General features: G+C 36.7%; 1 protein-coding gene across 5 annotated transcripts in view; it reads right to left on the reverse strand.

Annotated features, from left to right (window-relative positions):
• Positions 1–5,863: 5,863 nt before the first annotated feature.
• The window catches only part of tmem63c (transmembrane protein 63C), a 57,953-nt gene continuing 50,447 nt past the window's right edge, over positions 5,864–13,369 (reverse strand). For 2 of the 5 annotated variants that reach the window (XM_058748882.1, XM_058748883.1), the window contains 4 exons: positions 12,867–13,034; positions 10,978–11,093; positions 9,342–9,416; positions 5,864–9,140 (listed from right to left, as the gene is read on the reverse strand). In XM_058748882.1, the coding sequence (XP_058604865.1) occupies positions 8,916–9,140; positions 9,342–9,416; positions 10,978–11,093; positions 12,867–13,034 (584 nt within the window). In that variant the 3' untranslated portion in view covers positions 5,864–8,915. The remainder of the gene's footprint in view (positions 9,141–9,341; positions 9,417–10,977; positions 11,094–12,866; positions 13,035–13,369) is intronic. The other 3 variants (XR_009266689.1, XR_009266687.1, XR_009266688.1) reach the window with 3 other exon arrangements.

A 13,369-nucleotide genomic window follows, 5' to 3' on the forward strand; every position in this document is an offset into this window, starting at 1 on the left:
TATTGCAGCGCAAATATTGTTAACATCTTTAATATGTGAATGCTGGCAAATGACCATGGCATTAACGGGATAATGCACTTCGCGGAGGCAACCACCTTCTTCTTCATTCTTCGCCTTCACGTCGTGCATTCAAATCGTTTAATGCACAGCTAGCCGTTGATTATCCCTTACATACTATTTAGGACGGATAGTATGCGAATTGGGACGCAGCATATGCGCTTGCTCACAAACCTATAGACTGAACACGTAATCACCATTATCACAAATTCACATTTTTGTAGTTTACACTGATGATATCCTTTTCCAAAACTTGCACTTTGAAAAACACATTTTTAGTTGAAAACAGTCTCGCATAGGTACTTTTTTGAAACAGTCTGAGTAGGTATTCTTTTGAATAATTTCGGCAATTCATACATATTTTACTAGGCGGCTAATTTCTCACAAATCGTACAAATTCATATGAGTGAGGTTGTGGCAAATTGTACGATTTGTGAGAAATTGTATACATTTTATGAGCTTGCAAATTGGTAGGAATTTGTACGAAGGACCGACCCTAACCCTGCCCCTAAACTTACCCCTCATGGAAATCGTACAAAATCACACAAGTGAGGTTGTACAAATTTGCACGAATTAGCCATCTCGTAAAATACGTGCGAATTAGTCGTGAGATAGTGTTGTAATTTCTTTGCGATCATTAAGAAAGTAAGTGCTACGTAGTATAAATGTGTGTAGTATGAATGTAATTTATTATGTTGTCATTGTCATGTGACCTGTGACTTCACTGCCATTCACAAATCATCTCCTGCACTGTAAAAAAAAAAAAAAAAAAAAAAAGTCGAGCCAACTTAAAATTTTAAGGCAACCAGCTTCAGCAGATTTTTGAGTTTTCTCAACTTGTCATTTTAAGTTTATACAACCAAAATTTGAGAATCTCCCACAAAAATAAGTTGAGAAAACTCAAAAATCTGCTGAAGCTGGTTGCCTTAAAATTTTAAGTTAGCTCAACTTTTTATTTTTTTACAGTGTGTGGACTAAAAGTAAAGTGTCCATTGGATGTCAACTGTGGAAGGTCATCCAGGGACTTTTTGCCTACTGTTTTATGAATACTGTGAATTTAGACATATAATGTTCACATACTGTTTTTCGCCTACTATATATGCATTTTATTATACTATATGCAATTTTGGATGCACCGCCTCATGTTAGAAATATGTAATATCCACTATGAGTAAATTACCAAATATGTAAATGCCCTCTAGCAAAACTGAATGTTCACGCATTCACTCATTCCCACTCTGCGAATCGCTAGTTGGTCATAAAAACCACTGGTATGATCTACTTGATGAGACTTTTTAATCTTTGAGTGAACTGGCCGTTCATCACTGTGTGGGTAACCACGATCAAAGTTCGAACAGAACATTCCAACTTTCAAAAGTTAATTGTAACAGTTGTGGATTACTGTAGGATCAGTAGCTGTGTCGTTCGTTCGACACCTTCCACGAGGAGTTTGTGGCACCTTACTGTACATGTCAGTCTCTGGTGTTGATGTTCCCTCTTCTAATGAGAGTCCTTCTGTGACACAGCCGCTGCCAAAGTCTTCACACCTCTCCTCGACATCTCCACTAGTTTCCCTCAGGATCCCACTAATGACAGGAAATACATGACTGCACACAGTAAGCGGTCACATGGTTATCAAATACTCTCTGCACATTTAAAGTTGCCATAGTGTGTTTGCCAAGAAAATTGCAGCAGACTCTAACAGTGATTCCCAGAAAGAGTTCACACCACACATTTATGCCAAAATTTAAAAGCAGTGCAGCTCGACATATCCTGGACAAGATGAAAATTACATTACTTTTAAAGTTATTAAGGGGGACAAATCATGGGGTTTTCTTGCTCTTTTTAAATAAAATAGCTTGATGTAGAAATATACTCACAAAGCAAGGCTTTCCTCCTAGGCCATTTGAACAATTTATGGAAATTAAGATACTAAAATTAGTAATTCATAATAAATCATAATCATCACAATTATGAAGTCACAACCATGACCGTGTTAACATATGACCACCGATATTCACATATCAACACATTTTGTACTCTTAAACTTATTATGACAAAATCGTCATTTTTGGTTGAACTACCCCTTTAAAAGATTACAGTTACCCAATTTTAAAATCATTTACATACAGAAGTCTTAAAGGTACAGCAGCAAAAACCATTTGCTTAAAAGAATAGTTCATCTAAAAATCAAAAATTACCCTCATGTCATTTCGAACCTGTATGACGTTTTCTTTTGTGGAACATAAAATAAAATATTTTCAGAAATGTCTCAGAACTTTCTTTCAAATTATTTCTTCAAAGTATAGATGACATGAGGGTCTGCAAGTAATGACTAACGTAAAACTGGTAGTGAATGTTGACTATAATACAAATGGTCAAGCATTATAGTGCAAAAAGAAAGATTAACTTGATCAGAATTCCTGTGCTAATCAAATGCAAACATTCTAACATAACAGCTTGGTTTATAACAAATCAAGCTGTTCAGATGCACATGCACAGCAGGGGAGACAAACACAGGTAGCAGTCAAATAGGGAAAACAGCAGCAGTTCTATTCCAAGCATATGGCACAGAGGAGGAGAAAGCAGCGTGTTCTGTTCCCGGGGGTATTCACCTTCTGAAGACTGCCTGCTCAGGAAGGTTGCTTAGGAGACAGAAGGAAAATGTCAAGCAGATTTTTTTTTTCCTCCTGTGTTGACACTTGCAACTGTGGCAAGTGTATGAAAAATTGCTTTCTTCACTGCTCCCATGAGTAGAGACATCACTGATGAAACATATCTGCGCTTGGCCTTATTTTGCTTTCATTTATACAACATGGATGGTTTTGTTATCATCATATATTGAGAAAGAAGTCATTTTGTAATTTGACATTTACGCACTGTCTATACATTTATGAGTTTAGGCTCTATGTCACCTGCACTTTGTGTCGTTCCAACTTGACTACAGATCACATGACCTCCACAATTTGTCATTTTAATTGTATTCACAACTCATTTGCAGATTAACAACGAAAATGAGCAGTAATGCTATGTGGCAACAAATAGCTTTGGTGCATAAGAATCAACGAGAAACATTCAAGCATGTGAAACATTAATGCAGCCTCAGTGTTATATTAAATAGTCTATGTAATTGGCACATTTTGTATTCTTTTTGCCACTTCAGGTGCTGTTTATGTGTCATATTTGCAGCATAACATATAATATTTATCTGAACAATAGTGCAAAACCATGACTCTTACTATCATTTAAACTGGTAATTTTCCATCTCTCTATAGCAATACACACTCACACACAAATAATTAGGTTGACTCTGTGCAGGGCCAGGCCAAACTGCTGTAATTAGTATGCAGACTCACTTCTCTTCACAGCCTGTCATTAGAGAGGTGAGCTGTGGCATATACTCAACCACATTTGATGCCTCCAACATATTAATCACCGCAACCATCAGGGAATTCTCACCCCGCTGAAAGGTAAACATCAGTGTAATTAATCCCGAAAAGTCCTGGCAAAGGCAAGTTGTGCTACTATGTCCACACAGGATCATTTTAATCTAAACATTTGAACTTTTCCACCCATTGCAGTTACGTAAGTTCTTTCTTTTTCTTTTTCTTTTTTAAGATTTATTTATGGGCTTTTTTATGCCTTTATTTGGACAGGACAGTGTAGAGTAGACAGGAAAGCATTAGGTGAAGAGAGAGGGGAGCCGGACCGGCAAAGGACCACGAGCCGGGATTCGAACTCGAGTCGCCATGAGCGCAGTTGCACTGTATGTTGCGTACTAACTGCGAGGCTATTGGCTATCAGCCTATCTATCTATCTGTATCTATCTATCTATCTATTTATCTATCTATCTATCTATCTGTCCATGTATCTACCTACCCACTATCAGTCTGTCTCCCATCTATCTATCCATCCATCCATCCATCTGTCTACCTACCTGTCTGTCTGTATCTATCTATCTATCTATCTATCTATCTATCTATCTATCTATCTATCTATCTATCTATCTGTCCGTCCTTCTATCTATCCACTGCCCTGTCTCCCATCTATCCATCCATCCATCTATCTATCTATCTGTATCTATCTATCTATCTATCTATCTATCTATCTATCTATCTGTCCATGTATCTACCTGCCCACTATCAGTCTGTCTCCCATCTATCTATCCATCCATCCATCCATCTGTCTACCTACCTGTCTGTTTGTATCTATCTATCTATCTATCTATCTATCTATCTATCTATCTATCTATCTATCTATCTATCTATCTATCTATCTATCTATCTATCTATCTGTCCGTCCTTCTATCTATCCACTGCCCTGTCTCCCATCTATCCATCCATCCATCCATCCATCCATCCATCCATCTGTCTACCTGTCTGTCTGTCTGTCTCTATCTATCTATCTGTCTCTATCTATCTATCTCTAACCATTTGGTGAGCCATTTTTATCTGAATGTGTGCATGGACACATGGTTGGGTCAGTGTCCTTGCATAAGCACATCTCAGCACATGCATACAGACCAGCAGTGGCACAAACAAACAGCCCAGTATAGAATCATAGAATGTTTCCGTCTCCCGGTTGTTACTTCTGGAAAAATGTTTAGAGATTTAGATGTATCCACATTTTGGCCTTCTGTCAGATATTCCTGCCAGTTCTGCAAAAGAAAGGAAAATAATAGCTGAGACAAAAACCGCTGAATACCCTAAATAAACCAAAGACTACTTGTGGATGGACATTCACAGCGATTCAAAGGGCAAATCAATTAAATATCAAAATATCTTTCATTTTTATGGGTTTATTTCGTTTTTCCACGAGCATCTGATGGCGGGACACATGTAATTCCATTTATCAGCACTACTCAACCTATGGAAATTTCCATATAGAAATGGAAACTTCCATAACTGAGATCCTAGGAATATACTGTAACTTGATTCCTTTCTAGTAACCTAGTGTTGTGGTCTTTATAACAAGTCTAAGGAACAGATATTTACAGGGGAAGAAATCATGAATTTTAAGAGGCTGTGTAGAAGCTCAGTGAAGCAGAACATCAGTCCACATTTTATTCGGCTCTATTATGATTGAGTGTGCATGTCCTACTTTTTGGAAGCATTTCTCATGTGCGGCTTCAGTTGTTGTGCTGCAGTGGTGTCTCATAACACACACACATACACACACACAAATAACACATGGTAATGACATCTAGTGTGCAGGAAAAACATAATTGGCAGTTTTCAAGCATTGACCAGTCAAGTGACCACTGGCTGTCTTCTGGCACGGCAGATTTAATTAAGGGGCGACGTTTCATTTTCTGAGACTGAGTCTGAAGAACACTTATAGGAAATATGTTTTTGAGACTGCTGCACAAAATTAAATGTTTTTTTTTTTCTCTGAATAATATTTTCTGTGCTTGCCCATGCTATCGAGATCACCAGGGGTACCTTAACGGACTATTTTAATGATGTCCTTACTACCTTTCTGGGCCTTAAATGTGGTAGTTGCCTTGCTGTCTACGCAGGGTCAGAAAACGCTTGGATTTCATCAAAAATATCTTAATGTGTGGTTTGAAGATGAACAAAGGTCTTAAGGGTTTGGAACGACATATGGATGAGTAATAAATGACAGAATTTTCATTTTTGGGTGAACCATCCCTTTCAATTTACTAGCAATTTCTGAGTAAAAATGGTTTCAACACCAAATGTTTCTCAGTGTAGCACAAACAATGCAGGACTAGTTAGGCTAGGAATTTGTTCAAATATATATAAAACGATGAAATAAAGACTACTTGACAACATAAAGTTTTTGTAAATTTAGTTTTATACCCTTATGATCTGTGCTGCTGCAATGTAACAATGTGCAGCAATTTACTGTGTCATAAGCGCCCCGTCACATGACATGGCACCTCAAGCCGTAATTCCGTAAACCAACACTGAATAACGAAAACACAGTTGTATACACCAACAGCTTGCGAATACAAACAGAACAAAAGTAATATCAAAAATTATCTCACAAAAGCAGTTTATCAGGTATGAAGACATTGATGTAAGAGTGTTTGCATATGTTTGTGTATCTCATACAGCAGATACTTGGAAACCAATGATAATTAGTGTGAATTCTATGCGATTTGGATGCAATTTTTACTTTTGTACAGTATGGCCAGAAACATACTTTTCCACAAGTTTGCAGACGCAAATATTTGGTCAATGCATTTGCCTTGTTGAATATGTTTAGCGTGCTAGCAAGTAGTTGACCTGTAGTTGACCTGAAAGAGTAAAGATGACTGTAGAAGACAACATGCAATGTAACAGATTTCAACGTTATTATAAATAGTGTTCTGACACATTTCAGAAATCAAAATCAACTTGCACAGAGTGTTTCGAGGCTAAGTCAGTTTAAAACTTGTTAGGAATCTCTCACCTGATTGATTCATTGGTGGAATGCGCTTTAGAATTTAGCTTCTTTGTCTTATCTTGCTCGGTAGTCCATGCAGCATATTGCAGGTCATGCTGGATTGTCAGACATAACAATTTTTCTGTTTACTTCTTAAGATCTGTTTCTTCAAGGCACAGCAAGAGAGCACGGTACAAATCACAACTCATTTACATTCAGTTTGGCAAGAAAACCCTCCACCCACCCCTTCCCTTCCAGTCCTAGAACCACTAGCAGCAAAGACCAAGAATACAAAATTTACTAAGAAAATTAAAGTGTTACAGAAGCCAGAGCAACACTTGACGGATCTAAAGACAGCTGCAGGCTGGTTTGAGCATGTGACAGAGTTAAACAACATGCAGTTGGAGACTCTGGAATTGAAGACTTGTGTGTAACAGGATCAGCCAATGTGCCATTTTCAGTTTGTGTCATAACACTTCCTGTAAATCATTTTACGAACATATTTCATGGATTTGATGATTCCTAAATGTTCTGATTTCAACACAAGGTCCATCAGCAACTTCAACTCATCCCTTAGTTTGTAGAAACAAACAAAAATTGTATTTATAGTAATAAATGTACAATAAAAGTCTATGGGCTTAGTCAATTGGACCAACATAGATGTTAAAATACATGATGTGTCAATCCTAAAACCACAAAATGTAAATATATGTTATCATGAAAAACCGCTTACCTTGTCTGATCAAATTAATTCATTAAATTAATCTTAATTTTTCATCTTTTGGATGATGTAAACCTGAAATGACTTACAGTTCAAATAACACACTACACAGGGCTCTAGACGAAGACTAAAATGCGCAACAACAATGTAAAATCAAGCTGTGAAAGACTTCGCGCCCAAATGTGGTTTTGTCAGACAATCCTTAGAACGCGCACTAATGTTTCATGCACGTGAAGCAACAAAGAGCGGGATGTCCGATTCGTAACAAAATGACTCTTGCGAATCGGTTCTTTAAGTCAAAAAGATTCACGTAACAGCCTCGAGTTCGCGCATGAATTACTATTTGAATAAGTCAGGAAATTGTTCAAAGCCGCTACCAAGTTGACTCCCTCGACCAACTGACTCCCTCACTGAACCGCGAGTCATTTTTAGTAATATTATGGCACAAATAGTGACATACAACTGAAATTAATTTGACTAATTACAACTATTAAAACAAATCATAGTTTATATAACTCAGTTTATAATAACTGGTATTAAATGCTGAATTAGGAAGGTATGAACTCAATGACAATGTCTCAACATATAGGAATTACATAATTTGTTGACCAAAAAAGACAATGTTTAATTTTATAAGTCAGTAGTTATTTATTTGCCTGGAGCATTAATATAAATGATTTTTCGAGCTTTAATACCTCTGTAATGCTCCATAGACCATATTGTAAGTGCGTTAATGTAGAAACTGAGAGAGTTAAATTTATGCCAGAGCTTAAGTCTTTCTGATCATTCCGTAAACATCTCTGTTTGTTGTCTTTTTTTCCTACAAATGCCTCTGTGTTTTTGTTATTAAGTGAATTAAGTAAAGTCTGCTAAATTAGACTGGATATTAGTCAGTGAAAAGCTCAATTTCGAATGTCCCCACATCTCTCCCACAGACCAAACAACTGATTGAACTTCACAGGAAAGAAGAAAAAAAAACAAATTATGGAATGAGTGCCTCGTTGACTTTGAAATCTACTGTAGTGCCAATTGACTGCAGTATGCACAACACAACTGCTATTGTCACTGCAAAACAAACAATAACTGGGAGCAATTGACTGCAATAAAGGTTGAGGGTGTTAATAACAGTAATAATAATCTAATAATAGTAAACACATGAAAACAATGAGCTCTCAGCATAATGTTGCACAATTACGTACCATTGCTAAAATACAAGTGCTGAATAAAAATAACAATAATAAGCACAAACTGCAACAACAGCAAAAGGATTAATAATAAGCAAATAAGATTTGGATGTCTCAACTCTTTGGAGTTATACAGTGTGACTATGCATAAAAAAGTACATCGAAAAATCTGTCGAAATACAATGTTCCAAGCCTCAGTCAACCAAACCACCAGACACCCATTAACATCATTAGAGAGAAAATAAAAATACAGAAGAAAGTAGAAAGCGTAGTCCGAGCAAGAGAAGTGGCTGGTTTCGTTCTTTGACAGATCTTTGCTTTTATCCACTTCAGATACTTCTTTGAAAGCTCATCAAAGTCCTCAGAACTAAAACCGCCATGTCAGTGAATTCCCAACAAGGTTTTTGAAGCAGTTTGCTTTGATGGCCGCGATTTGTTGTCTTTTGCTCATAAATGGTGGTGGTAGAGGAAACATTTTGCAGCATAGTGCCTCTTTATCAGCCACTAGCTAAGATGAGGCATGGGGCTTGAGCGTTACGGAGTGGGAACCGGGGGCAGGTTGATCACTGGAAACCCACAGGACTGTCCATGAAAGGGCTCGGGCAGCTGGGATCTGGCTCATCCTTGAGTTCAGTCTCCAAAGTTTCCTCCAGATCCTTCTCCTCCACCCCTTCGGCGTCATGCACTGAACCCTGGCTGTTCCCCATGGTGCCATAGCTCTGGTGGGCCGGAGAGGGCATGGGAGTCAGGCCCAGCTCTGGCTCCAGCAAGACGGAGGCTATAAAAAGCTGAGGAGAGAAAGAACGAGAGGTGAGTAGGTGGACAGCAAGAGTGTCATTAACTTAAGAGCTTCTTTTTTTGTTTATGCAACATGCTACATGTGAAGTGCCTTAGAGGAGATGAGAGGAGAGAGACAAATTAATTTCATAAAGAGGACTTGAAATGAGAGTGTGATGAATGAAATGGGCTGTGACAGGATGAGCAGGTACATTAGCTGTGGTTGTGGTGGAAACGGTGCTTCTTTCCGCATCAGTGAAGCCTCCTTCTGTCGTCTGATCGGACATCTGCAACAAAACAAAACAGCAATCAGTTTTAATTGCCTGAAGATATTATTTTCCTAAATAAATCATCTTTGAGAGCTTATTTTCAAACCCCATCTAAAATAAATTCATTTCAGTGTTTTCAAGGCTGCACTGTTGACAAATGCATCTAGCTGTTAAGGTAACAATCATAAACTTTCCTGTTTTTCAAACATAACTATGGGAGTATTCATGTATGAAACATAGGCCAACTGCAAATAACAAAGTGACACCGCATTCAAGGTATAGCTATATCTTTATAATTTTAGCTCATGTGCTTCCTGTGAATCAGAATCATGACCCTGGGTGCTAAAAGGTGATATAAATCGTTCAGCAAAGAAAGCAAGTGACATCTTTATGAATGGGTCGTTGAATCATTCACCCAACCGATTCATTTAAAAGCACAGCTTAATTTACTAACAAAACACCACTTTGTGCTGATTGGAAATGCAAAATGGTTATGCTGTGGCAGTTTTCATGAAATAAAGCAAAAACAGACAATATCCTCAATAGTGTGTCTAAAATTTGTTTAACTGTTGCATTGAATCAATATGTTAAAAACACACTGCTTGTGTGATATTGATTAACTATGTCATATAATATAAATGTAAGGGTGCTTTCACACCTGTAGATCGATTGTTTTGTTCCAAAACAGGGATTAAAATGTTAAAATGTAAATTAATACAAGTCACACATGATTAAACTGTTCTCTCATTGGTCAAAGTTCCACGGTATATTTTCCAGGATTCCACTTAGCTGTCATGGCTGTCATCCGTCAGGATGGAACGACAACAGCTTTGCGGGCTTATTGTTGTTTTGATTTGTTTTTGTAGCTGTCATTATATTAATTTATAGTTTTGAGCAGGAGTCCAGGATTCATCGGGAAAACATTTTTTAAATGCACCTACTACTGTGAAGAGCAATAAGACGGAATTATAAAATGAAAAAGTGCGCTTTGATTTTGAATGGCGAAGACTTGCTCACCCACAGATATTCACAGGTTCATTTTGAGGTATTAGCAAAACAACAAAGCTAATGCTTTTCACGGAACTTACATAATTACCCATCATACATTGTGATATAGCCTGGTTTGTTGGTCCGTTGGATTGGATTGCTTTCTCACTACAACTGAATCGCTCCAGAGTTCGTTTTTAATCGCGCCGAGACCACCTCATGCAGGAAATCTCGGACCGATTGTTTTGGCGCGGATTTGAGCGTGATTGCCGTGTTCACATCTGCCCACTAAACAAGCTAAGTTGGGAAACGCACTAGGTTCCGAAACAACGGGCCAGGTGTGAAAGCACCCTATAATGCCCCCATGTCCTTGTTCATTTCTGAAAATAAAAATGTTCGACTGTCATAACAATAATGTCACAGTGCAACAAATCGTAAATGCAATTTTGCTTAATGTAAAAGTAAAATTACTTATTTTTTTCTGATGGTTTTGGTGTGAAATATAATCTAGATATTCACTCATTAATCTACAATTTTACCACCATATGCACCCTGTTTCTACAGCCATCAAGATCAAGGTTTAATCACTGACCTGATAGCTTGTTGATCTGTCAGGTCGTAGTTTTTTCAGACAGAAGCCAAAGCAGGAGAAGGCAATACAGCACAAGAGAGTTATGAAAGTGAACAGACTGATGGGCTGCACTGGACCTGCACAAGAGATAAACCATGAGGTTTTGCTTTTATATGGGACAGAGCAGGAGACCTGATCTTGTGGTCTTGGTTTAAAGATCTCTCAAGACCACATAAACATGGCCTTGATCTGGGTCTGGGTCTCATTACTAGTCTCTTGGTTTGGGTCTGGTTCTGGAAATGTAATTTTTTATATGTACTTAGACAAGACCACAGTCTTGACTGCAATTTCCCAAAAAACTGAAATTACCTCAGTCAAAGGTCAGCAAAGTATCTTCACCATTACGGAGATTTTGCAAGGATTTTCATGACTCTAATTAGCTACTGTCAAAGTGGCTTAGCATTTAAAATTTATGATGTAATAATTTCCACATTTTCTCCTTTCTAGTTCACTGTAAATGGACAGTCTGAATCTGATCATTGGTGTTCAGATATTGGTCTGGATCTAGGCCTGGAGTGGTCTAGTCTTGTTCCAAGCTGAGGCCTTAAGGGGTCTGGTCTGGGTCTTGGAGTGACTGTCTTCTTGACTCCAAGTGAACATGTATTCTACAGTAACACGTGAACACATTTTAATGTCGGCATTAGAGCATCCATAGTTCAGTCATTCTAGTAATGTTTTTAATTGACATTTCTTTGCTAATCTGAGAGAAAATCCTTGGATTTATTTGAAACATTCTCAAAAATAAAGGTACAAAAGATGTCACATAATTTAGGTACAAATGTGTATCTTTTGAAAAGGTACCGCCCCAGTGCAGCATTATTATTATTATTATAATTTTTAAAATGTGGTTTGGTTATATTTTAACAAAGAAAAACATGTAATGCAAGTACAACCTGGTACTTTCAGAATTTTATAGAAAATAACAGATTCAACTACAGTATCTGAAAATATGCAAACTGCAACTCTTAGGACAGAAAATGGAGAAATAGATAGGCAGTGTATTTAATGCCATTTCTTGTGCTTGAAAGTCACTATGAACAATTGTTATATGGAAAAGAGCAGTGTGAATATTCTTCAAACATTCTTCTTTAGTGTTCCACAGAAAACATTCAAATAACAGTGAATGCGTTTAGAATGAATGTGAATAAATATTCAAAGAATTATCCTTCTCTTAGGGACATTAGACAATTACTATCAATATCAGTTCAATTATATATATATATATATATATATATATATATATATATATATATATATATATATATATACCGTATGTATATATATATATATATATATATATATATATATATATATATATATATATATATATATATATATATATACTGCCATTGAAATATATATTTTAAAATAAATTAATACTTTTATTTAGCAAGGATGCATTTAAATGATCAAGTGTGACAGTCATGGCATTCATTATAGAAAAGAACAGCATTGCAATTTTAATAAAAACTTAAAAAAAAAAATAATAATAATAACTAAATACTGAAAATGCACACACACACACACACACACACACATAATATATATATGAAGAGTTTATTTGCAAAACAGATAACTTATTTTTTTTAATTTTCAAAAATCATGTTTTTTATTATGTTATCATGTTTTTATTGTGTTTTATTGTGTTAGTTAGCTGTATTTTTTAGTTATCTTTTAAACTAAACAGATAAAGGAGTTATCTGTTTTTGCAAATAAACTCTTCATATATATATACAGTATATACAGTATATATATATATATATATATATATATAGTGTATTTTTGGGAAAATCTGAAGAGGCACATGCCCCATAAATTTGATTAGGCATGACATTTCTGTGCGAACCTACCCAGTCTGAGCACAGAGAAGAACAGCAGCCAGAACATGCAGAGAATGGGTGCCACCACCACTTGACTGATGGCGGCCGAATGGATCCGCTGGCTGAGCTTTGTGGGTAAATAGGCATAGTAGATATTATAGCGATCTACCATATGTTTCAGCACAAGGTACAGCAACCCTGCGAAATGAACAGAGCTGGAGTTATCAAATAATCTTTGATCCTTCTAAATTACACTGTCATTTTTAAAAGTGCTTTTCCGATAGCTCAGTAGCAATGCTTTGCAGGTAAAGTCATTTTTTATGAAGTGTTCCTGACCTTGTATGCTACTGCACAGGTATAATATTTATATATTTACCTGTTTACATAGACCACATGTGAGTGCAAGTTGCCAAATGAATTCAGAACTAAGTGAAAAATCACGATGATGGATGTCAGTCTATAGTAAATAAACAGTCATGGTGTATATTGGTGACAGAACAGGCGTGGAGTGGGCGTCTGGATCTCGGCTAGAC

Source organism: Onychostoma macrolepis, chromosome 17, assembly GCF_012432095.1.
Source record: "Onychostoma macrolepis isolate SWU-2019 chromosome 17, ASM1243209v1, whole genome shotgun sequence".
NCBI classification, from domain to species: domain Eukaryota; kingdom Metazoa; phylum Chordata; class Actinopteri; order Cypriniformes; family Cyprinidae; genus Onychostoma; species Onychostoma macrolepis.